The 25,371-nt window shown below is 39.6% G+C and overlaps 1 protein-coding gene across 19 annotated transcripts in view; it reads left to right on the top strand.

Moving 5' to 3' along the window:
* The window catches only part of PLEKHA6 (pleckstrin homology domain containing A6), a 1,822,600-nt gene that overhangs the window by 1,508,961 nt on the left and 288,268 nt on the right, over positions 1 to 25,371 (top strand). For all 19 annotated transcript variants that reach the window (XM_044076969.1, XM_044076965.1, XM_044076964.1 and 16 more), the window contains one exon: positions 5,627 to 5,695. In XM_044076969.1, the coding sequence (XP_043932904.1) occupies positions 5,627 to 5,695 (69 nt within the window). The remainder of the gene's footprint in view (positions 1 to 5,626; positions 5,696 to 25,371) is intronic.

Here is a 25,371-nt window from a genome sequence, read left to right as displayed (position 1 = left end):
TTAAAGACACCTTCAATCATGGTAAGATTCTGCTTCTTTAGAAATGATTATCCAAATCTCTGAAGATCTGTGAAAAGGATCTTACCAATGTAAATGTTATTCTCTTTCCCACTGCCATGATGCAAGGGGATGGAGCCCTAACTGCTGTTCATTTAATGGACACAGGAGCTGAAAGAAGCAGGGTGGACAGATGGGTGTGAGTATCCTACCTCATACTACAGGGGAAGGAGGTGGCTTGGTTTTCCACTCATGTGATGCCTAGTGGACACTCTGAGTGGTGCAGCTCATAGACCAGGGCCAGACAGACTTGCTGCCACAGACTAGCCATGTAGGTCAAGTGGCAGTCACTCAGAGAAGTTTGCATGCTCCCCTACCCAAAAACTGGCAGCACCAACATCCTGCAGAAGCTTCTGAGAGGATGTTATGAACTCTTTGGGGCAGTGGGAGAGCCTGATAATGGCCTCAGTAATATAATTATTACCAGCTCTCACTTCACAGAGGAAGGACTGGGCCTGTGATGCCTCTCATCCCAGTGAGGGATGAATGGGCTAGATAGGTCAAAGCAGATTGATGTTTGGCATGCACAGGGTTTAAAAAAACACTGCTTTCAGGGTAACCTGCGTAAGGTCACCCTTATGGGAGAGGAATCAGAGTCACATGATTCTTAACAGGCAATTGCTCAAGACTGCTGCCGCAGCTATAGTTTCTACATAGCCAAAATTACAGGAGGATACATGATAGCCTATTGCAGAAACTGTGGTAAGGATTTTAATGAGCTTTTCCCTGACCTCATGACTGAAGAAAGATGAATGCTTTTGTGGTACTTGATCACTAAAAAAAACTGCAATCTACAGAAGTGATGCATGTGAGCCCCAGTGTGGCTTTTAGTAGGTGTTAAGACAGGAAGATGGATGTCTGTATTGTACCAAAGAGATTGCACACAGTACAAGCTCTTGAATGCATTGAAAGACCACTACTTAACTTGGGGGGAGGGGGCTGTAGGCAGCATCTGTTTTTTTGGGGAGCAGAAGGACAGGTATCTGAAGGCTTTCAGCCTGTAAACAAAATAGTGTCCTTGGGCATAGGAGTAATAATGCAAGGCTTCTGTTTCACAATAAACTTCTAGAAAGAAAACAGAGGTCCCAGGATAGCACACTGAGGACTTCATAAGCCTAACTGCTTCCTCAAAGAAAAATGTTATCCAGTGGAAACTTATAGGGAGAACAGTTTTATTTTATCCTTGAACATTTCAGCAATAAAGACCTCTGAGTCCTCTTCTCAGGACACAAAGGTGAGGGGTGAACCTTTCTTAGATCTAGCTGCAGATAGGTGGGCTCCTACTCCCTCATTATACATTCAGGTTTTAATGTGCCATGACAGTTAATGGTCAAGGCAGTATTGTTCTGCCTGTTGTGGAAACAAAAGTGGCCTCTGCTTGTGCTGACAGGCACCATTCTATGTTTCCCAAGGGTATACTCCTGCACCTTCAAGGACAGGTAACCGCAAATAACAGACAACTGTCCGATATTGTGGGCCTGTCCTGCAAGCTGTAAATATATGAGATAGACTCTTGTCATTCTGGGCTTTTGAGTCCTGCTGTATGAGAGTGGGAGAGGCCTCTTATTCTCAAGTACAGTTATTAAACATCTGATAGATTCAAGGAAGTCAGTGGGAGGAGAGGTCTACCTCCTGGACTGGTAGACAAATGGTGCTGATACCCCAGGGCATATCCTTAAGGTGACTATTAGGTACTACTTCTTTGAAAAGTCCCAGATTATCTTCCCAGCTTGAACTTAGGTGCAAACTAAACATGCTTTCCTCAGTACCTAGTACTTCATGCTGTGCTTCTCTTCCAGACAGCAGATACATGCCACTGTAAGTCCGGAGTTGTGGTTTGGTGGCTGCATGAGTAGTTTTTTTTAATTAAACATCAGATGTAGGAACTTCTCCCAGCATAAATATCAGGATCAAATTCATCAGTGTGCAAGTAACAGAATAAAGCTGATGGGCACACTGGATAGGTTGCTGTTTCAATTCAGTTTATGATGCCATGGGAGGCACATGCATAGATAAGTGTGGGAATCTAGGGTTTGAGTTATAATACCCACAGGGGAGGGCTCCTAATATCTGATCAAAGCAAAACGTGCAGCTTCAGGGTTAATATTAACCTGTTAGTATGTGCATTTAGTAGTTGGTTTTAAAACACTAAAATGAATCAAGGGAATATACCACTTGTATGCACTGGCTTTGAGAATTTAGCTCTACAAATCCCCAAAGTGTGATCCCACAGCATTGCATAGTGATCACAGTGATGCATGCATATTTTTTTTTTATGCAGTGCAGTCATACAGTGTCCGGCTTTTCACATGGGGTACTTAACGCCAAATCCCTCCCTTTTGTTGTAAAAGCACAGTTCTCACACACCCTACTTTATTATTATAACTCAGAGCTCACCATTGCCCGAAAGTAGTAGCCAAGCAACCTTGGCAGTTGTGCCCCATCCTCACACTTCATGTAGGTTTGCTACATAGTGTGAATGCGTACAAATTCATAAAATCATGCCTTGTAGAATTTGGCGGATATACAGACACAAGAAAACAAATGCAGTTAAGACACATGCTTCATAAAACTGAAGGACTCCCAGCAAAGAAAAGCACCAAAAATAATTAATGCCTCCACACTTGTCTATAAATAGGAGATTTAGTGACTTTATAAGGTAAAACAGAAATCATTTTTGTTATAAACTGTTAGGTTCATAGCCAACCTGTTTGGAATGCGTGTATTATGTGTAAGTGTTCAAAGGATCAAAGGACTCCTCTCTCCCTGAATGAGCCTGAGATGCGTGGAGTTCCTAAGAGAATATGGATAAGTTGTGGAAAAGAGGCATATTCAATTTAATACAAAGTGTAGGGTATTAATCTTTAAAATCAGCAGTCCAGAGAAAGTATACAAGCAAAGATAAAGATCAGGGATCTTAGAAATCGTGACCATGCTGAAACTTTCAGATTTAGAAAGACTGGTGAATGAGATGAAAATGAGATTTTGAAACTGCATTCAGTTTGAAATGAATAGTCATGATTCATAAAAAGTTCTGGTTGCTCAATGCTGACAGCTTACTACCAGGGATAAACTGTTTATGTTGACTGACATATGTGCAAGTTAAAGAAAAAATATATAATGCTAACCCACACTAATGTGCCAGCACTGGGTGCAGAGACTGGAGTAACAGCTTTCAGTTTTTGCCTGCACAGGGTTTGAAAATAGAAAGGGGCAGTTACCGTAGCTATAGTGGTTTTATTTCCCTAAACTATAAATGTATGCAGCTGGCCATGCGTAATACTTGAGTAGCACCTGGATGCAATGGCCTACTGCTTTCGTGGAAGACTGTGTACCGATACATGAGAATTGGCCTCAGGAAACTCCATTACATATTCATGAGCACTCTTTATAAATAATGCTTTTGATTCACCTAACTGCCTAGAGAAGATCAAGTTGTTTATAAAGCCATCCAAAAAATCCTTTAGCCAACTGTTGAAGCAATGTCAATGACAGGAAGAATGTTAGGGTGCATGGAACTGAGCTAATGTTGTCATGCTGCATGTTTCCAGTGACACAGCACCTAGTGTCTTATTCACAGTTCTAGAAGCTTATTCTGAAGATGGATGTGAGCATGCCAAAAGTAGAACCTGGGAAGATCCTTAAGCTGAAATAGGCGTCTTCATAGACCAGAATGTGAGGAGAAGAGGAAGAAGTCAGGTTTGCATGGTATGGGTGCTTTAGACTAGGGCCGGCATCTTAACACATGAGGAAGTGAGTAGAATGGTAGAAGATGGTGGATGTCAGGGGCACTTTTAGTAAGAATGGTGGAACCTTGGGACTTCCTGTTCAACTGAGTTGTGAACTGTAAGATCAACAACAATTCAAAGTGGTTTAGGACAAGTGAAGTAAAAGAATGTGTGTGGTGGGGTTGTACCACTTTTTTCCCTCAATTTACAGTCTGGTTTGTTTTCTGTAGTGTCAACTGGGAAAGGCAAATTGTTGCAATTTATTCCAAATTAATCTCTTTGGCAGGTGTCAGGCCTTCCTGTTGCATTTTTTTTTTACAGAGAGATGGTATGGGGAATCCCCTGTAGGCTTCTTGCACTTCAAACTTTTCAAATAGAATGCTTTAAAATACAGGTATTACAAGCTATAGGCTAAAACAGAAATCTCAACAGGTTTACTGGTGGCTTACTTTGCACATTCTCACAGCACTTTCCTCCAAGATGTAAATATCCTTTAAAGAAAGCATAGGAGAACACAATATGGGAAAAGACTGATCAGCCCAGATTGAAGTTGCTGTTATTTTAACTTCCTGAAGTACACTTTCTATTAACTGTAAAACGTCTCCCAACATAGTTTAACTGGAGGTCTGTGTAGCACAGGAACTGTTGGTTTATCAATGCTTATTTATACAGGAACCTATCTTCATCATCAGCTTGAGGGTCTGCAGCAGTCTGTTATTTGTAGTCCACAGGCTTTGCATGCGTACTGAAATGGACAGTGTGCTACTTTCACCCACTAACTCGATGGGTATCAGGACCCAACAAATATCAGCAATACCCTTGATTGTTTCCCTTGTTATTAGCTTTCATAGTGCATGCTGGTCTTTGTAGTTGATGTGCTGTAGTTTTTAACCATTGTATGACGTACATTGTTCTGTGATGCTGAACGCATTTTGTGTTAATTCAATGTCATCATTTTGTCTGGCAGTCAAATCATGTATATGCAAAAGCTGGAATGGCACAATATCCATTGAGCAGATCCATTTGTCTGCTTATTATTACTCTCATTTGCCCTACCCCCTTGTCCCAGTCCTCCATTTCCCAGCATTGATTTTTTCAGATCCATTTGTCTGCTTATTATTACTCTCATTTGCCCTACCCCCTTGTCCCAGTCCTCCATTTCCCAGCATTGATTTTTTTCATGTTACTGTTACCAACCATTTTTTTTTCTTCCCATGTCAATGTTCACCTTAATGATATAAAAAGAAAAAGTGAGACCAGATGTTTTTCCAGCCTTATCCACACTGCAGCTTGGCCACTAAATGCAAATGTGGTGAAAGTGGGCTTATATTTCCCTGGGCAATTACTTGGTGCAGCACGGAAAACTTCTGCTCATGTGGTTAAAATTTGGCAACCTTTCAAGCAAAGTCCTTAAACTTTTGAGATTACTGCTTTTGTGGCTAGGGTTCACATTTTAGTTATTTTCTAGAAAGATCTACAATATGGGCATACCAGTCTAAAGCTACACACTTTTCTAATCTTATCATCGGCTGCCATAGGAGCATTGGCATCATTTCTGAATGTATTCAAAGTCCAATGCTTCCTTACTTACGAAAACCATAGCTTATGATCTTACACTCACATCACACTTGCAAACCATAAGTGCCTGTCCTTAACGTTGTGAGAATTAGCTGAAGTAGAAGTAGCTCCCAGCATGTGTGTCCAGTTCATAAGCAGATGCATGTAAATTGCACAGGCTTCAAGTTAGGGTGAATCGTTCTGAAACCCAGACTCACTCCCATTCTCTGACTTTTGATAACTTAGTTTACTTTTGTGACTAATCACTATTTATGTAATTACAGGCACCTCCTTTTCCAGATGGCTTTCGGGACACACTTCAGGCTCTCAAACTCCAGGAACAGGAAATTGATGTAAGTGTTTTTCTTTATTGGCTGGCTTGTTTACATTTAGGTTTCAGCTTATGCATTTGCTGTATCTGGTGGAGGTAGAGCTTGGTAAGTTTTAAATACTTTCATCTAAACAGATACGCTGCCAGAAGTGAACTTTAGGGACTGTCGTATTTTGCTCAGACAGCCCCTTTAGGGTTTAAATTACTGTTTACGAAGCTCCTCCAACCATAACCATTTTCAAAGGATATTGTCACCTCACAGCAAGACGTTGTGCCGTTTGATTCTCAGCTAGAGTGTCTTCTCTGTGGAGACATGCATGAATGGGCGTACCTTCGTTGAAGGTTATGCGTCAGGGCTGGCAAACTCGGCACGTAAAAAAATCTGCTGCCAATCATTAGCGGATCGGAGTTCCGCTGTGGCAACCCCTAACCGGGAAAAGCTCAGCATCAGCACTTATTTCAGCCGTGCTGCTACATAGTGTACAACTGAGTTTCCAGCTACCAGATTTCACCACAATTGTGATTCCTTTACCACCAGGAAGTGATTGAACTTACTCTTGTTGCACATTTACCAGTACTGAGAATTGTATGCCTTGCTAGTGGTGTTTTTATTTTTATTTTTTTGGGGGGGGGGGGGTTGCAGTTTCTCTCTTATGAGAGTCAGGAAATGAACAGTGTTGGTTAGTGCTAGCACTACTATTTACTGTTGGTAGCTTTGGATGTTTTTCACTTTCTTTTGCAATGCATTGTATTTTTATTGCTTTTTGATGCTGTGTACACCTGCACTACCAAGCTACCAGATTTGACTATGTTTCTGATCCCTACATAACCAAGGCCATGACTACAAACGTTTTTGCTCTTAAGTTAATATTGTAAGTTGTGTGTCTTGCTTTTGGTAATTTTTCATTTGGAGCCACTGCAGTTTTATTCTGATGAGAGAAGGGAAGTAGTGTTCAGAACATGAGCTTACTATTGGTTTGCTACCCATATTTCCTTTTGGTTGTATGGTGTTTTCCCTGTTTTATTTTATGCCACATTACATGTATTGGTGTTAGTTGTGTGTGCACAACTGCGCTAAACTCTGCTGTGTAGTAGCCAGTGAGCACCTTTGGCCCAAGTCATATATGACATGCAGTACTTACTAAGTACATGGCATTTGTGCCCTTATGTTGTGTCATCTCTAACGATTTTGTACGAAGAACATTGCAACTGTCTACCCATTTTGTTTTGACGGCATTACCATATTGTACGGCAAAATTATAACTTTCTGTTTTTAATGTGCTTCATTTCTGCATCAGTCCCACATTATCACTGCTATTCTTGTACAGAGAGAAAAGTGTTTAAGTTTTTCATTGTGCTGTCTCATTGCACTGAGAACATAAGTGGTTATCCATTTGTTTGCACTGTGCTACATCTCTGTGAATGTCATCCATTAACTGTTACTGCTCTAGCCTGTACTGTCATCTTAGGTTTTCAAGCTAGTATTGCTGATTTTTCACAAAATACTTGAGCTGCTTTTACTCTGTGTTAGCATATTTATTCAGAACCTAATTATACTGACTCCTCAGATTATCAGAAACCATGTGACCAAAGTCAGCCTGTACCCTTTTGTTGGAAGGCATCTAGCATTAGGCACATTGAGACAATATAAGAACTGCCTTATGCTCATTGGTAACCAGTTACCATTATCAGACCAAATCCACTTGTAAAAGGTGTAGATACTGGAGAGAAACTCTTGCATTCCTCTTGTAATCACCTTGCCAGTTCTGAATATATGTCCACATCTTTGAGAAAAACCTAATTCTGCTGCAGTACCACGACAGTCCTTCCCAAAGCCTCATATCCATTGTACTACTGTGCCTAGACTTCAGCAGCATGATCTCTCCTTATCCACAAAGCATACCATTGCTTCAGCCACAAGCAATGGTCACTAAAGAGGCATACAAAACCTCCCAAGGCACCCAGAGCTTACTCTTACACATAACTTCCTTGTCATAGGGAACTTAATTAGATAAATTGATGCACCAGGGTTTGCAAAGATATAGTAATGGTCAGTAGTCTTCCAGGAGACAGAATGTGTAGTGTTATCAAGGTTCTTAGATCCCTTCGCTCTTTGTATGCATAAGATCTGGTCAACGCATATGTTAATGCGAATGACTTTTGATGTTCCAGCCTGGAATATATTAAAAAGGCATGGCTGAGCTTTCCTTGTATAACTCTGATACCAAAACGTTTCTAGTCTTGAATGGTGTCCTGCCATCACCATGAATTATGTCACAATATAAGCACAAATAATTAACATTAGCAATTGATGCCATTCTAGAGGTCCAGTGTCTCTTAGCTTAGATTACAATGGCCATCAGTCCTACCTGCTTTATTGGGAGTAGACTGCACCCCTCTCTCATCAGGCATTTCCACATATTGGCCAATACATTGTGTACTCCCAGTAGTGCTATTTTATTGTTTGGGTATTTCTCATTCTTTGGAATGACTAATTGTCATTTTAATTTTTGATTATAGTGATCTTCCATTTTTGAATTGCTGCTTTGTTGGTCATTTAGACGCCCATGACATTCTCCCCAAAAGCATAAAATTAAGTGTGGATTTTGGAAGAAAAATCTGGCTAAGGATAATCATTCAAAGCATTTGGTTTGTTTTGGGGGGGGCTGCCATCATGGTATTCTTTGAGTATTGTGCCGTATAGTTAACTTCTTTCTTACGCAGTTAAATGACATAAGTGCAGATAAAATCATGGAATTCTTGGTAAAATATGGATGTGTGAGACTAAGTGTAATGTTGGAGATTACTATCCTTGAAAGGAGAATTTTGACCTATTTCATAGATGTAAATCTTGTGTCATCTAACAGGCACTGTACTTTCTTGTTTAATAAAAGTACATCAGATCACTTATCTAATCCCACAGAGACATGATCATGCAATTTTGAAAACTGCTGTATTCTGGACTTGTGTTTTCCATTGGCTCAGTAGCTTTTGCAGTACATCTCCTCCCACCCAAAAATGCTGTTATGCCCTGGAAATGACTCCACTGTGCCCATCTTGTAGGGTGTTTTTCCCAGCTGCCTGCTCTAGCAGACCATCCCTCCCTATCCCCTGCGGCAACTCCCTTGAACTGTGGAATTGCCACATGCTATGGGAGATGTGGATACAGCAGTACATGATAACTCTGGTAATATGTATAACACCAATGGCAGAGTGATCAATAGCATCACATCTCATAAGAGCATCACCCAGTTCTCCTTCTAGATGTTACCAAAGTGGCAAACCAGAGCTGCTTCCCTCCACCCCAGAAGGGATAGCTAGTCACTTGCATCCTCCTAGCCTGACCCCTTCAGTGTCCATGTCACTAACTGAACACTGGTTGCCTGGGATGCAGTCAGATTTTCATCCCTCTGGGCCATGAACCCCCAAAATCCAGCTATTTATAACAGATTCTCATATTAATTCAGAAAGCAATTTGTCATAGTGTGCATTAAAGTCTCAAAACAGGTGTGCTTATTTTATAATTTTAATGCATTTCCCTCAAAATGGGAGATGATGGGGCCTGCCTTGGTAAAGTGATCTTGTTTTCATTCCTTCTTCCTAGAATACATTTCAAGTCCTCTTTGAGTCATGCTAGACATAAGTGGTGGTCTTTTCTCATGCCATTCAGACAGAATGTCAGGACTGGGAATCACTGTCATCTAACCATCCCTTCTGTAACAGAGCTATTTTTATGTTTCCCTGATTGAGCCTCATTTATGTCTGTCAGAGCTTGTCCTATGCTATAAATAGCAGTTAGCTACTTCCAGAAAAAGAAAGTAGGTAAATAGCTGGCTTTTGTAAAGGGGTTATTTTGTAGTTCTAATAGAATTGAAAGACCTTCCTCCACTCTCTCATGCTGAGATGTGAAAACTCATTGAAGTAAACGATCCTTGCTGTACATTTACAGGTGACAAGTAGGACTCCAAACTAAGTCTGTCTGTTACTTCCCAATGCCTTTAGTGGGAAGTTTTTCTCTCTCTCATGAATGGTGCAGAATTAAAATGTGCTTTACTAGTTCCTTAATTATTTCTGCCATGTTCACCCTCCTGTTTTTCTATTTCATATTTATACTTTGATAGCCAGGAAAGTGAACTGGTCCAGGACCCTTTTCAGCCACAACTTGGGCTACACTGATAAAGATAGCATGTAATAGATGCACTTAGCAATACAAAGAATAAAATACTGACATAAAGACATTGACAAAGATTGTATGTGCTACCCCTAGCCAACATGTGACAGTGAATAAGTAAAACATTAAGCCACATTTACCTGAATGTATACATTAATAATGCTTAACTCTACTATGTTAAGTTTATAATAATGAATTACATGCACTCATGTTACACACACACACACACACACACACACACACACATACACAGTATGTGTTTGTGTATATGTATGTGTGTGTGTGTGTGTGTGTGTGTGTGTGTGTACAAAAACACATGGGTGTGTGTATAATGGAAAACTAGATTATATGCCTGTGTGTACTTCTTGTCTTTTAAAGAAAAACAAATCAAAATGGAAAATTTGTGTAACTGTACGTGTGTCTACACAAACGCACAGATATATCTGTGTGTGTTTGAGTGTATAAAAGTGTATGTAGCATGTAGAATACTATATGTGGGATGCAGTACTGCATTTAAATGCACGTGTCTGACTGTGTGTGTGTTTAAACACAGTTAAGTACTTCTGATTTCCTTTTCTTAATGATTTTAATACAAGAGCACATAGTAAACCTATGTTAAAGTAAATTCAGCTGTATATTATGGTTGCCACCAATGGTCACATTTCCTTTGTGGACTACAAAATGATCATGCACTCTAACAATGTAAGGACTAACTCAAAGTCAGTGGGAATCACTTACCATGGATCTGTGTGAACTAGATATGTACCCCATCTGGGAGGATGTTACAGAAACACATAAAAGACCTTTTCATAAACAATATCAGTGCACCTAGTTGGTAGTTTTGCCACTTGTCTTTTTCTGCAGTTCTGTCTTGTGTGTGTCTGTGTTCGGGGGAGCCCTTGAAAATAGGAAATGTGTTGATACTTTACAAGAAAAAATGTTTTCTGACTTTTGTCTGAATGTAAATCTTTGATGCTACATTTAAGTTATCTTAACATATAATCTATTCTAAATAATCAAGATTTAAAGCTTAGCATTTCAATATTGTGGTGTTGCTTATGTAAATTTGTCAAGAAGTGACAGCTGTTTTTAAACACCTGACAGATCTAATTGCTTTGTTTTGCTATGAAAGGGAAGTGTTACATCCCCCCCTGCAATAAAAACAGTGGAAAACCGTTCCACAGCTTTGTCTTTTTTTATATCAGCTGTTGTGTTCCTGACATTAGCAGGATTAATTGCCCATCTAAGATTGACAGCAGTACCTGACAGGTTAAACTACAGATTTAACTGTGTCTGTGATATGTCATGCAGGTGGAAATGAATTTCTCTGCAAAATATGTGAGAACTTGAGCTTATAAAAAGTAAGTGCATACCTCTCAACCTCTTAGCAGAAGAAATCTGCACAAAGCCTAAAATAATTGGGGGAAGAAAGGATAAAAAATAGGGACATATTTTAAATATTGCTCTTACAAACTTAGAAAGTTGCTGGTGTAACAGGATTTGTGTTAGCATGCATTTCCTAATGGAAATGAAAGTGACATCAATCCTTGGTGGTTTGCCAGAAAACAATAAATTGTATGAGGAACAGACCAAAATTATGAGGCAAAAATCTGGACAGTTGAGAGCTATGACCAGGTGGGATTTCCCTTCCTTTGATTCCAAAGCAAGGAAATATAAGTTTTAAGAAGTACAAGCAAGTTTCTGGTGCCTACACAATACTGGAACCATACTGTAGGGAGAAAATAAACCTAAGTATTGAGTTAAACTGTAGGAGAGGGTGGAGTCTTCCCTTAAAGTATGGTACCAAAATGTAGGCAGCAGCCATTTACTTTACATCTCTAAAGTAATAATGATCAGTCATTGATTAATAACCAGAGATGACAAATTTCACACACACAAGGCTCCTGAGAGCACCCCAGCACTACCAGGTTATACCTCATACCATGCTTTTCGGCCCCAAAACTTGGACCGAACCACAAAAGGAGGGGGAGTATCAATATTCGTCAAAGAGACCCACACCTCTAGGTTGGTGGCACAGCACGAAGCATCACAGACTATCCATGTGCAACTAACAGTGGGTAAAACTGCCTTCCAGTTTATAGCCTGCTACAGACCACCCTCCCAAACCCAGGAACCCCACTCGGCCTTCCTGAGAACACTGGAAAATATGAAGGTCTCTCCAAACACCATTATATTGGGCGACTTCAACTACCCAAACATAGACTGGGAGCATTACTCTAGCTCCAACACCCTAGCCCAAAGGTTCCTAGAATTTATAAACTCAAATGCTATGGAACAACTTGTTACCACTCCCACAAGAGGGTAAAACATACTGGACCTGATCATCACCAACATGGGGACTTTATGCTCCAGACCAGAAGTGTATCTCACTGGTAAGATCAGACCATAAACTAATCTCACTGGATATTCACATCCCGACCCCACCCTCTGCCCAGAAAACCACAGTGAAAAACTTCTCTAAAGCAAATTTCACACTCCTCAAAACCGCGGTGGAATCCTTCAAAGCCGCTGGGCCTGTGGAAAATACGGCCCAGACCGCAGAATCCTTTATAAATGCATTCTATGAACACCTTCAGGAATGCATGGATCATGCAATCCCATATAAAACCAAGACCCAATCTTCCAAAGGCAGACGTCCTGTCTGGTGGACCCCAGCCATAAACAAACTATACAATAGAAGGAGGAAGCTACTACATGATAGAGCAAAATCCCAAAAAGGGAAGGCATCTCTGATCAGTATAGGAAAAAACTACGGACACTCATAAAATCGTCTAAGGCCAGCTTCGAGAGAAAAATTGCACAGGACACTAAGGATAATCACAAGGCTTTCTTTAGTTATGTTAGGAACCTGGGTGGGAATTTCCAGATATGCTCAGAATTAGTCCAAAATGACAAAAAATACACCAAACCCACAGACATTGCCAACATCCTAGCTGACAGGTTCAGTGCAAACTCCCCCCCACCACCCACCAAAAGGGCAAATATCTATCCCAGCAGAGTGCTGCCCCCAACATCTCAGATGCTCAGGTAAGAGCCGCCCTCTCCAAAGCAAAAAACACAGCATCAATGGGACCAGACGGTGTTCCCGGGCTGCATCCTACATGAACTACAGGATATGTACCCAAAGAGTGGCTTACAACAACAATGGTCCCTCTCCACAAAGGTAGTGCCTCAACAGATCCTGGTAACTATCGCCCCATAAGCCTGGCTAGCTTGGTCTGCAAAGCTATGGAAAGGATCATCATGGACCTCATAAATAAAGATATTGGGGACCTACAGACACTGGATCCTACCCAGTTCGGCTTTGTTAAGGGCAGATCCTGCCTCTTAAACCTGGTCAATTTCTTTGAAACAGTCACCAAGGCCATTGACGAGGGGAAGGTGGTCCACACAGCCTACCTGGACCTCGCAAAAGCCTTCGATACAATACCCCACTTGGGCATTATAGATAAGCTCACCAGCTTAAATATAAACCCCTATGTCATTAGATGGGTTGCAAACTGGCTCATGAACAGAACTCACATGGTTAGAATTGCTGGAGCCATGTCAGACTCCAAACCAGTTACAAGTGGCGTCCCACAAGGCTCAGTCCTGGGACCTCTCTTGTTCGGTATATATATTTATCGGAGGTACAGGCCAACATGGAAGGACAGTGGCTGACCAAGTTCGCACATGACTGCAAACTGGGCGCAATAATTGACTCTCCAGCCAACACAAGCATCCTCCAAAAGGGCCTCATAGAAACAGACAACTGGTGCCAGAGCCATGGCCTCAAGCTAAACGCCAAAAAGTGTATAGTCATCCCCTTTGGCAAAAACAAAGTGCCCACAAATTACCACATAGGTGGTAATCCATTAAGTACAGAAGAAGTAATTAGGGACCTGGGGACCCAAGTTGATAGCAATCTCTCATTTGACAACCACAAAGTGGTTAGAAAAACATTTTATATAGCCCACCTAATCATGAAGGGATTCACATCTAGATCAGGGGAGGTCATCGTGCCTCTTTACTCATCCCTCATTAGGCCCATAATTGAGTACAATGCCCCTTTTGGGATGTACCTTACCAGACACCTACAGCAACTGGAAAGACCCCAAAAGTACCTCACCAAGAGGATCAAAGGGCTCAAACAGATGCCATATGCTGCCCGGTTAAAGAAACTCCAGCTCTACTCAGTGGCATACCGCCTGCTCAGAGGCAATCTGTGCCTGACGTATAAAGCCATGTCCAACCTGGAATTAATGGACATGCTGCACCTCAGAAAATCCAAATCCCATCAAGCTACACACTTGAGAGACTTGAACCTCAGCACTGAAATAAATAGGACATGCTAGAGGGACAGATTCATAACCCAGAGGCTCCCTTCACTCTGGAATAAAATCCCAGTCCAGGTTAGGCAGAGTCGCTCATTGACTCTCTTCAAGAGGAATCTTGATGAATGGATGGGAGATCGTAGGTTTACCCCGGGTATCACTTCTGTGTCACTGTTAGACAGAGGCACAGTATACTAACTTCGAAAAAGGGCATGGCAAAATTAATTTAAAATGGGTGGCGAAAGCCAAACACACTCTGGCTAGGCTTATAAATGCCCTAGGGCAGATAGCCTAGTATGAACCTATGAACCTGTTAGTGTAGAGGTAGTCTGGATTTTTTTTTCTTTAAAGGCTACAGCTTTGAACGCTGTCTGCTTTTCACCTCGTTTGAACTGTAAAAATGTAAATAGCCCACAAAAAGTCATTTAACAGCTTACAGTAAAAACATATCAAAGTAAAGTCATTTAACAGCTTACAGTAAAAACATATCAATGTAATTCAATTAAAAGAAAGCACTGCCACACTTCACAGAACCCTACCCAATGTTAGTGACTCACAGCACCATTATTGTAATTAAGTAGAAGAATTAACATTTTTTTAATATTTTTACTAAACTTTTGAAAATAAAATATGATAAATTATAGTGTAACTTAAAATGGTGTGCATTGTAAATGAAATCCTGTTACAAAATACAGTCATCAAGAATGTCTTAAAATACTCCAAGTCTGTTGCAAGCTTTTTCCAGTTATTAAAACTGTTTTCATTTTTACTTGACTTAAACCTTTATAAATGTCTGTAGCATTGATGAGATGATTCTATACATTGATATCATGAAAAGACATTGCTGAGATGCATGTCGTAAGAGAAGGAATAATCACTATTGCAGAACAGACTTCTAAATTAACATTTTCACACTCAAAGCCAAACTGGATTACTGAAAATAAAATAAATAAATAATGAAATTATAGAAGGCCATAGCTGGGATATCATCTGACAGCACTAAACAACAGACCCTAATTTATGACATCTAGGCTGTGTTATTAAAAGACCAGACCTGCATTTTAGGAGGATATAGATATTGACAAAATCAAGTCCATTTGACAGTCTCCATAATGGTGATTTTTGGGATGTAAATAACTAAAATATAATGGGGGGTACATAAAATATCAAGTTAAGATGAATTTTTGTTTAATCTTTGGTATATATTTTTTAGTTCCTCTTTTACACTACCACATAGAGCTATAAAATGGTTTGAAAGTGAGAACATTGTAATCAAGAAATAAAAAGTACAGTGTAGATTGTTATGTAAGAGACCAAATGCACACGCTCTAGGGACCTAAACCTTGTCACCACAATAAACAGGACATGCTGGAGGGATAGATTCCTATCTCAGAGACTTCCCATACTCTGGAACAGGCTACCCATCTATGTCAAGCAAAGTTCTTTATTAGCACTCTTCAAGAAAAATCTTGATGAGTGGATGGGAAATAGGAAATACACCCCGGGGATCACTTCTGTGTCTCTGCTCATCAGTGGCATGGGAAAATAACTTTCTTGGGTGGCGTAAGCCAGGGAACCTTGTTGGCTAGGCTTGCATAGGCCCTTTGGCCGATAGCCTAGTACCTACCTATGAACCTATGACTTAGCACAAACTTATTACAGGTAAAAAAAAAAAAAAAAGAATTTCTACAAAGTTGCTGAAATGTAAGCCATTACACAGACATAAGCAAAATTTGCCAGTTTAGCACAAGATAACTAAAACCAAGTTTCAAATGAAAGCTTAAATGGAGCAGTAAAAACATTAATGCCTCACTTTGCCTGCATATGTTACTTAATAGCCAAACAAGAACTACAAAATAAGGTGAAATGGTCACAGTGTCTGCCTTCTTGGTCTTGATCCTTCCTGTGGTGAGATTCAGGGAAGTCCCTCAAGGTGTTCCAGCACCTGGCCTATAATGTGCAACTGGAATTTGGGCAGTTGAGGGTTATAAGCCCAACATGAGAGTGGGCTCACCACATATTTCCACAGTTTTAGATTAATTATCAGGTTAAGATGGCAAACAGTGGTGCGTAGTACAATACAAGCTGTAGGATATTATGCTTTTCATATAATGCCAGCAGTACTAATTTTGTAAGGTAACTGCTTGAGTCCAGAATGTCCAAGACAAAAACCTAAACAGTACCACAGAGGCATTTTTACATGGAAGGAAGCCTTTTGCAGCCTTATTAAGATCACAGTGACCTGGTGGTAGAACCAACTTGTGCATTTTTCCATTTTGCTCTCTCCTTATACCTTTCAGTACTACTACACAGATAACACTGCAGGCAGTCAGAGGAAGTGATATTTAAGTATAAGACACCACAGTAAATGCAACTTTAGCAGAAGATGCATAGGAAACAGATCAAGGAAGGTCTTAATAGGAAACCAGAACTCATGCATAAGACAACATCAGGGAGCAAAGAAGTGGGGTCTTCTTTCTCTTATGGGGGCTGATAAAGTTTATCTGACGAAGTTTGTGATATTTTGTGGACGAAAGGTGCTTAATCCTTGTTTATAATAAAAGTTTGATTTATTTTATTTCTTCACTAGTACGGATTCGTTTGTATTACTAATTATATTTCAATTTATTTTCTGCTGCCTTTATCCAGTTCTTCCATTAGCAGCCGTAGTTCATTTTTGAGTATTTTCAGTTTGTTTTTCCCATCTTCGTGATTAGGAATGAAGAGGGATACATGTTGCTCCCGTTGAAAAGGTGGGATCCACTGGGGGAAAAGTTCACCTTATTGCTTTTATTTGTTTGGTCACAGTTACCTCTACAGCCTTTGATTCTTCATAGCAGTCTGACAGAGATCTACCCCATCCTGCTACAAGCTAGTGTGAGGTCTCAAAGTCTTGTGAAAGTGAACACAAGCAACAGATGAGTGGTTAGTGTTTATAACAAAAAATAAAGATGCTCACAAGGGCCACAGTGTGCCATGATGTGGGCATTGCACTGGCTTCAAACTGTTTTTCATAAGGGTCGGCTCATGCATCCACTAATATCTGAATATCTGTTTGATATCTGAGCTCTGAACTGTGGGCCCTTTTACCAGGAAATCTGACAGATTCCCCACCCCAACTTCCCTCGACTAAGGCTGGCTAACTTAACCAGACATTTTTGTATGGCTGTCAGAGAGCAGTCCTCAACCCTTACATACTTCTGACCCATGGTTTTGTGACTCAAGGACCCATATCCCCATAATCAGGTATGGCAGGCATGGACTTTAGCCAGCCAGGGACTAGGTGATGCTGGCATACCACAGTGCATCTCTAAGGTGGATTTCAGTGTACTGTCCCACAGCCCATCACTTTCTGCTAAGGTAGAAACTTGATAATGGCTCAAAGCCCTGTTAACCAGTGAAATGGCTTACCATAGTAGTTTCCGGTTGATAACACCAGACTTACTGTAGTAGATCTAGACCACAGCTTGCTGTTTTTTTGTTTTTTTTGGGGGGGAGGGGGGCAGTTCTGTTCTTGGGCGATTAAGTTTTTCCCTGGGAGTTTGTGGTGAACCTCCCCACCTGTCCCTAAGAAAAGAGCTGCTGACAGCTGCCATTTTCAATGCATTTCCCTCTGCTGAGTGTCAAGAATTAAACTGACAGCACTGGCTCATATCATGCACCTCCTCAGTACAGGAGAGGCACTTTAGTACGGGCTTATCTGGTAATCAGATGGCCACATAAGCACTTAGCTGTCTTGTAAGCCATTCAACACAGGAGACCTGTACTGGTGATAGCAAGATTGAGTCAGACAAAAAAAGACCTGCTGATCATGCTTGATGAATGGGTTTATACAGATGTTGTGTGTTATTTTCTGTGTAAATCCCTGGCACAGAAAATTCTCAAAAGTTTGCTGTAATTGTGAAAAATAAAAATAATTGGCTCCAGATGTGCACACCACCAGGTGCGAATAAGATATTTAATAAATACAAATAGTATTTAGCACTTTCATCTCATAACAAGTGGGACTTCATCAGAATACATTCACTTAAAAGAGTGAAACATTTAAATACACCTACCAATTAATAATATAACTATCACATGATAACAGCTATCGATTTTTAAAGGCACCATTCCAAAAATAATTACATTTCTTGATAAAAATCCCTCACATTATTTTGTTTTATATATATATATATATATATATATATATATATATATATATATATATTTAAAACAACATAAATATATACCACACAGTGTATATTTTAAAATACAATACATTATATTTCACTTGCTCTTTCATGTAATAAGAGTATAATGGATATAAAGTCATATATATATATATATATATATATATATATTATTTAATAAAATAATGGTGAGTGATTTTATCAAGAAATGTAATTATTTTGGAATGGTGCCTTTAGAAATTGATAGCTGTTGTCATTTGATAGTTATATTATTAATTGGTAGGGATATTAAAATGTTTCAGTCTTTTAAGTGAATGTATTCTGATGAAGTCTCACTTGTTATGAGATGAAAGTGCTAAATACTATTTGTATTTATTAAATATCTTATTTGCAGCTAATGGTGTGCATATCTGGAGCCAAATATTTTTATTGTTCATAGTTTTTCTTAGCTTAACAGTTTTATGTAGTTTTTTGCTGTAATTGTGTAGGGAGCACAGAGGATGAACCCAGTGAAGGACTCTTCTCTGATGTTAGAATTGTGTATGATCACAAAGGTATGGCGAAACTAATTGGAAGAATGAGAGAAAAGTTGAAAATCAAGGTTATTTTTTAAATTAAAGTTACTTTTGAAGGAATATAATGTTGAGAATATGCATGCTTTAATTTTATAATTATAAATAAGAATGAAGATGTGAAATTATTATCAGAAGTACTTAAAGTTCATAAGGAATAAGTTAGCCTTTTATGGGGAAAGTTTTTTTTTTTTTAAGACAGAGAAATATGACTGGACTGAGGGACATGAAGGATGTTATGCAATAAGATAATGGATGTTGAGTATCGAAACTTAAATAGTAAGGATGTATTAATACAATGGAATGTTAAACTCTTAAGTGTAGTTCATAGGTTCATACTAAGCTAACTGCCCTTGCGAGCCATTTTAAGCCTAGCCAATTATACCTTGTGAGACTCAAACCCTGCACCTTGTGTTTGTAAGGCAAACACCTTAACCATTAGGCCACCCTCCCAACCAAGAAATGTGCTTTTTTTTAGTGCATTTTTCCTTTAGTACGTTTTGTTTTGGTGACTTTATGCAAAAAGCAGGAAACTTTGTATTGTATTAAAATACTGTGGTTACATTTTAGAGTGGAAGATTTTTCTGGGTTGGTTGGGAGTGTTCCAATCTGAGCAACTGTCCAGGATATCAGATGACCTAGCTGCTGATCTGCCTAGATAAGGATGATCTATGTAATTAGAAGTGACTGGGTCACATGAAACCATTCTCTTCTCGGATGTAAATGTGCACTGAAAAAATGCCTTGGCCTTTCTAATATGAACTTAAATTGCAGTTATGAAATCAGGAAGAGCATAACTTTAGCCAGGTACCCATCCCTGCCCTGCTTTAGAGAGCAAATCAAAGTAGGATAACATAACTCCTCTGTAAAACATTCTACCTTCCAGAAGTTGCAACTTCCCCCACAGTCCTCAGTCCAAGCTGCAACTTAATCACTCTGAAGCGATGTTCACCTCCCCCATCAGGAGAACCAGAATAGTGACAGACTTGTACTGTTTCATTGAAAAAGTGATCCCTCTTTTCTTGTTTAGCTACCACACCATGGTCTAGTTTGTCTGACATGACCAGGAAATGTTCTGGATTCACCTGATGTTTTATTGGCTGGAGGCTGAACAGAATCACTCAGCTAAATAGTTGTAACATGAAGTGAATGGCTATGGGCCCCTACCCCTAAAAAGAGAATAATCAGTCTATATGTGCCTTAAAACGTTATGGCATTCAGCACAGAGGGTATGGCTTTGAGTTGCTAATGACCTTTATCTTGTGGTACAGTGTTTGGTTCCCTCAACCTCTACTTGTCAACTGTGGGACTCTGAGTAAGTCATTTAGTCAGGTATTGCTCCCGAGTCCTTCCAGAAAAGATGTTTATGCCCAGCAGGTATAGATGGTTAAATGAATAAGTTAAACATAACACTTTGAAGAAGCATCTTCAGTCTCTTTCTACAGGGGTCAGGATGTCATGTCAACTGTCACCCTCTCTCTAGTCAGTGCAACTCTGCTATCTCCTTTGATAGTCATGCCTGACTGTCACAGGTCTTCTCACAGTCCATCCATCTCTTCCCTGGATGCCCGTGTTTCCTCTTTCTTTCTTGTCTGCTTCAAATCATCTTCACCAGACTGTCTTCTGCTTTTCTGCATGTGCCCAAACCAACGTAATCTGTTATCTGACTTTCTTCACAGTTGGAGGTACTTTAGCTTCTGCTCTGATGTCCTCATTTCATCTGTCCTATAGTGTGCACCCTCCCACCCATTTCATGCACTTCATCTCCATCACCTCTAGCTTCCTCAACTGTCTGCCTTCACTGCCCAGGTGTCTGTACCATTCAGCAGCACTGGTTGCACCACTGCTTTGTACAGCTTACTTTTAAGCCTCTTTGGCATTCTTCTGCCACACAATAACCCTGACACTATGTTCCACTTGGTTGAAGTCCCTCTTGTTCTAGCTTTGGCATCCTCATTCAGACTTCCCTTCTCCTCAACCATTTCATTTTTCTATAATTTTTTTCTATAACTTTTTCTAGTACTTTTCACTTCTGTTATTGTGTTAACATGTTATGCTGCTTACGTCCGCAGCTAATCACTGGCTGTTATAAGCAATGCAACCTTTTTATTTGCCATCTAGTTTGGGATTCTGTTTAAGCATATATCATTTATATATGCCATTCCCAAATCCAGTTATGTTTTAAGAATATTTAAAATTTTTGGTTTTGGTAAGTTTTTCTTACAGATTTGGAACAATTATTTTCATCAGTTTCCTCTGAAGTGGAAATGGATTTGATGTTTTACAGATATGTTAGATGTGTTACAGCGTATACCAATTACAAAGCTTGCTTTTGCAGTTAATCATAATTGACTGTTGTAAGCAACACAGCCTTTTCATTCACTATCCAGTTTGGGATTCTGTTTAGGTTTATGCTGTTTATATACATGCCAGTTTTTTTAAACCTATTATGTTTAATTGCGGTTGTATTTTTATGTTTTCACAGATTTACTTGTTATGATTATTTAAATGATTTGGTAATATATAATGCTTTTTTTCCTCTTTTGAAAACTGGTCTGATTTCTTACGGGCATGTTGTTTAGTCGGATTTGCTGCTTAGGGCAACAGAGTACTATAATTGGTCAATTCTTTTAGGATACATGATTGGATGGTGAGGCTTTTTCAACATTTCTATTTAACTTTCAGCTGTTCATCCTATAGTGTCCTGAGTTTTACATCTTATTTGCCAAGAATTTGCCTAAGATTATATTCGTTATCTAGTGAAATTAGGAATTAGATACAGGGAATTCTGATTTGCTAAATCTTTTTGGGGGCTTGGCAGTCATATGACTTCTTAATTGATTGTCATAACACTATTTAAACTGCTTGAAATGTCATGCTTGTCTGACGTTTTGTTAAAAACAAAAGCGCTTATCTTAAAATTTACATGAGAGTTTTGTTTTTACTTGCCTGTATGGTCTGAGTCTATGCAATTCAGTGTTTTCTTGTGATTACCCACAGCTCCTATTCATTCTTCCCTAAACACTGGTTAAGCCTGTGACGACCCACCATTGGGTATGTAGTCAAGGAGCCTCAATCTTCACCACTGGCAACAGTTGGGGACATACACTGGGTGGATAAGTATTTCCAGATGCAGCTTACTGCATCAAGTGCAATTTTCTTTAAGAGGACACAGAGTCAGTCTTTGGCTGGTTTCTCCTTCTTTCTCCAGATCCCCAGTAAGATTTCCCACTGGCACAGCTATAGAGTTGAAATCTCAGCTGAGTGACCAAGCCAAAACCTCCAGCATCCTCTCTGTCCAGCCAGTGCTTCATGTCTCTGTCCAAGTAGTTGTCACACACTGAGGTTTCATTTACACACACACGGGGGAAAGGCTGGCACAGGTTTCGTTGCTTTGCCCTGTTTCGCCCAGACTATAAATAAGGTAGTTATCACTGCCAACAGCCAACTCCTTATCAACTACTTTTAAGGCCCTTAATGGAGGATGTCCAATCTTACTGTGCAATATTAATATTAATAGAAATGGTAGTTTGACCAAGAGCAAGGCTATTAGGAGTCACCTACACAGCTTCACCAAATAAACATGCAAGTACTCTCAAAACTTAAATATCTCTAGACAGATCAGCCACAATGAAAGGTTTAAATATATTTAATAATAAATAAAAGAACAAGAAAATGCTCAGTATATATTCACAGTGACATCAGAGTTCAAAATCACAGGAAATATTTAAAACATTGTAGGACAGTCTCAAATATGGAAAAAATATCTAAACTGAGCATCACTGTATTCCTAACTGAATCTAAGAGAATTACTGTACCCTAAGAACTTACTGTTAGAGAGTGAGGCAGATGTTGTGGTGAATGGTTCTTGTAAGGTCCAAGACAGAATACAGAATGATCTGTATCACTAAGAGACAACTTAAATTAATATCTAAAATATTACTGCTGGGATAGCTTGCAGAATGCCAATTTCTTGTTATCTGACTATCCCATGTGAAACCACCACTGCTGGAAGCTTGGCAGTATTTAGCATCTACTTGTGAAAATACATAGAGCTCAGATCTTTGGTAGATGCTGGAAGTCATAAAACAATTGCATTCCTTCATACTGACAGTTAGTAATTAGTTCAAACTGAAGACAATACAGAAAGCTTCTCAGCACAGACTGTGTCTGTTGTGTCAAATAAACATGCAAATACTCAAAACTTAAATATCTCTAGACAGATCAGCCACAATGAAAGGTTTAATTGTATTTAATAATAAATAATAAAAGAACAAGAAAATACTTAGTATACATTCACAGTGACAGAGTTCAAAACCACAGGAAATATTTAAAACATTGCAGGACAGTCTCAAATATCTAAATTAAGCTTTGCTATATTCCTGACTGTATCTAAGAGAATTACCATACCCTAGTTAACTTAAGAGCAAGGCAGATATGTGGTGAATGGATCTTCTCAGGTCCAAGACCGAGTACAGAATGCTGTGTCTCACTAAGAGACCTCTCAAATTAGTATCTCAAATATTGCTGGAATAGCTTGCAGAATTACATCATTTCTTGTCATCTGACTATCCTAGGTGAAACATCCACTGCTGGAAGCTGGCAGTATTTAGCATCTAGCTGTGAAAATACACAGACCTCTGATCTTTGGCAGATGCTGGAAGTCATAAAACAATTGCATTCCTTCATGTCTTCCAGATTAGTAATTAATTCACACTAAAGAAAAATGCAGAAAGCTCCCTACTACATACATTGCCTCCCACTGCACTGAAACTGAAAGATACTTTCTTTTTATGGCCTTGTCATAAAGTAATTTAATTTCAATTATTTTTCTGAAATTAACCTCCTGTATTCTAGTTTCCATTGTTAAAATATATATTTAAACAGCTACAATAGTACTAGTACATTTCTGTTCTGTTCCAGTAGGGCATGCTGTGGTTACATTTTAAGCACAAGCACTTTATAAAATATCTTTTCACACATGTCTGTACAAACCTAGTTTGATATACACAACATACAGTTGTAATACAGTTGTAACACAAGCATCTTAGAAGAATCACGTTGATATTCACAAATGACAATTTACAAAATTCCAGATAGCTGTACTGGCAGTATCTGCCTTTATCACAAAGTCCCTTATGAGAAGGAAGGAATCAATGGACAGTCCAGAAAGAAAAGTTTCCTTTAAAGAAGTCTTATCAAAAAGGGCAGTAGTTAAGGAAATCATTATCTGTCTGCCTCTGGGATATGTACTTCAGGCTTCTTTGGTTCCCAGTATAGGAGTCAGATGGAAGGGCGAATGTTATCTAGCAGCAGTCTACCGCACCTCTCTCAAATTGTAGAGATGGGCTGGGACCTATTGTAAAAAATGTGCTGGTCAAAAGCAGCTCCTGAGTGTGATATGCTGTGCATCCCTGTTCATGATATCTATAGCAGCCTTGTTCATGAAGCACTATGTAATGTACACAAGTTCAAAACTGCAGGGGTCACCAATGAGACAGCAGACATGGGGATATCTGAGTAGACCTGCTCCAGCCTGTACTTGTTGAGCCTTCAACTGTGACCACTAGGAAAGATGCAGTCAGCAGACACTCATAACATAAGATAAACTTCACAGTCAGATCCCCAGGATATATTGGAGGGGGATATTTTTGCACAGCAGTGGATAGTCAATGCCTAACCACTGGAACATGCTTTCAAAACTCGGTGCTAGGGAATGCTTCCTTAGATGCTCTCAGTATTGTTAGCCAGCGAGAGGCATGAACTCAAATCTTTTTTTGAAGAGGAGCTTTTCAAATGTAAAGGTTCAGAGGTTACCAGTCAGGTGATTATGAAAATTAGGAAGTTTTGACTCCTAATTGCCCGTCTCCAACTTTACTGCTCTCCCCCTCAACCTTCCCTCACGAAATATCATCAAATACAACTCCTCCTATCACTAGGGAACAGGTCCTTAATGCTCTGTTTAAGGCCAAGAACACTGCATCAGTGGGCCCAGACAATATCCCAGGATGCCTCCTAAATAGCATGAAACATGACCTATCAGGGCCTCTGGAATTACTATTCAGCTGTAGCCTCCGAACAGGCTTTCTGCCTCATGAATGGAGAAAGGCAACAGTCATCCATCTGCACAAATGTGGGCCATCTACAGACCCTAGAAACTACAGACCCATAACTCTCACTAGTCTTATATGTAAAGCCATGGAAAGAATTATCATGGAGATGATCAAGAGAGATATAGTAAACCTCCAGACACTGGACCCAACCCAGTTTGGTTTTGTCAAGGGCAGATCATGCCTACTCAACCTGGTGGACTTCTTTGAGAAGGCCAGCAAAGCAATGGATTAAGTCAAAGTCATTCACACTGCCTACCTTGACCTGGCCAAGGCATTTGACACAATACCCCACTCGGGTATTGTTGACAAACTCAAGATGTTAGGTACAAACCCGTA

Source organism: Protopterus annectens, chromosome 7.part0 (genome assembly GCF_019279795.1).
Source record: "Protopterus annectens isolate FY-2018-M chromosome 7.part0, PAN1.0, whole genome shotgun sequence".
In the NCBI taxonomy this organism is placed as follows: domain Eukaryota; kingdom Metazoa; phylum Chordata; order Ceratodontiformes; family Protopteridae; genus Protopterus; species Protopterus annectens.
This window is presented reverse-complemented; position numbering and strand designations above follow the sequence as displayed.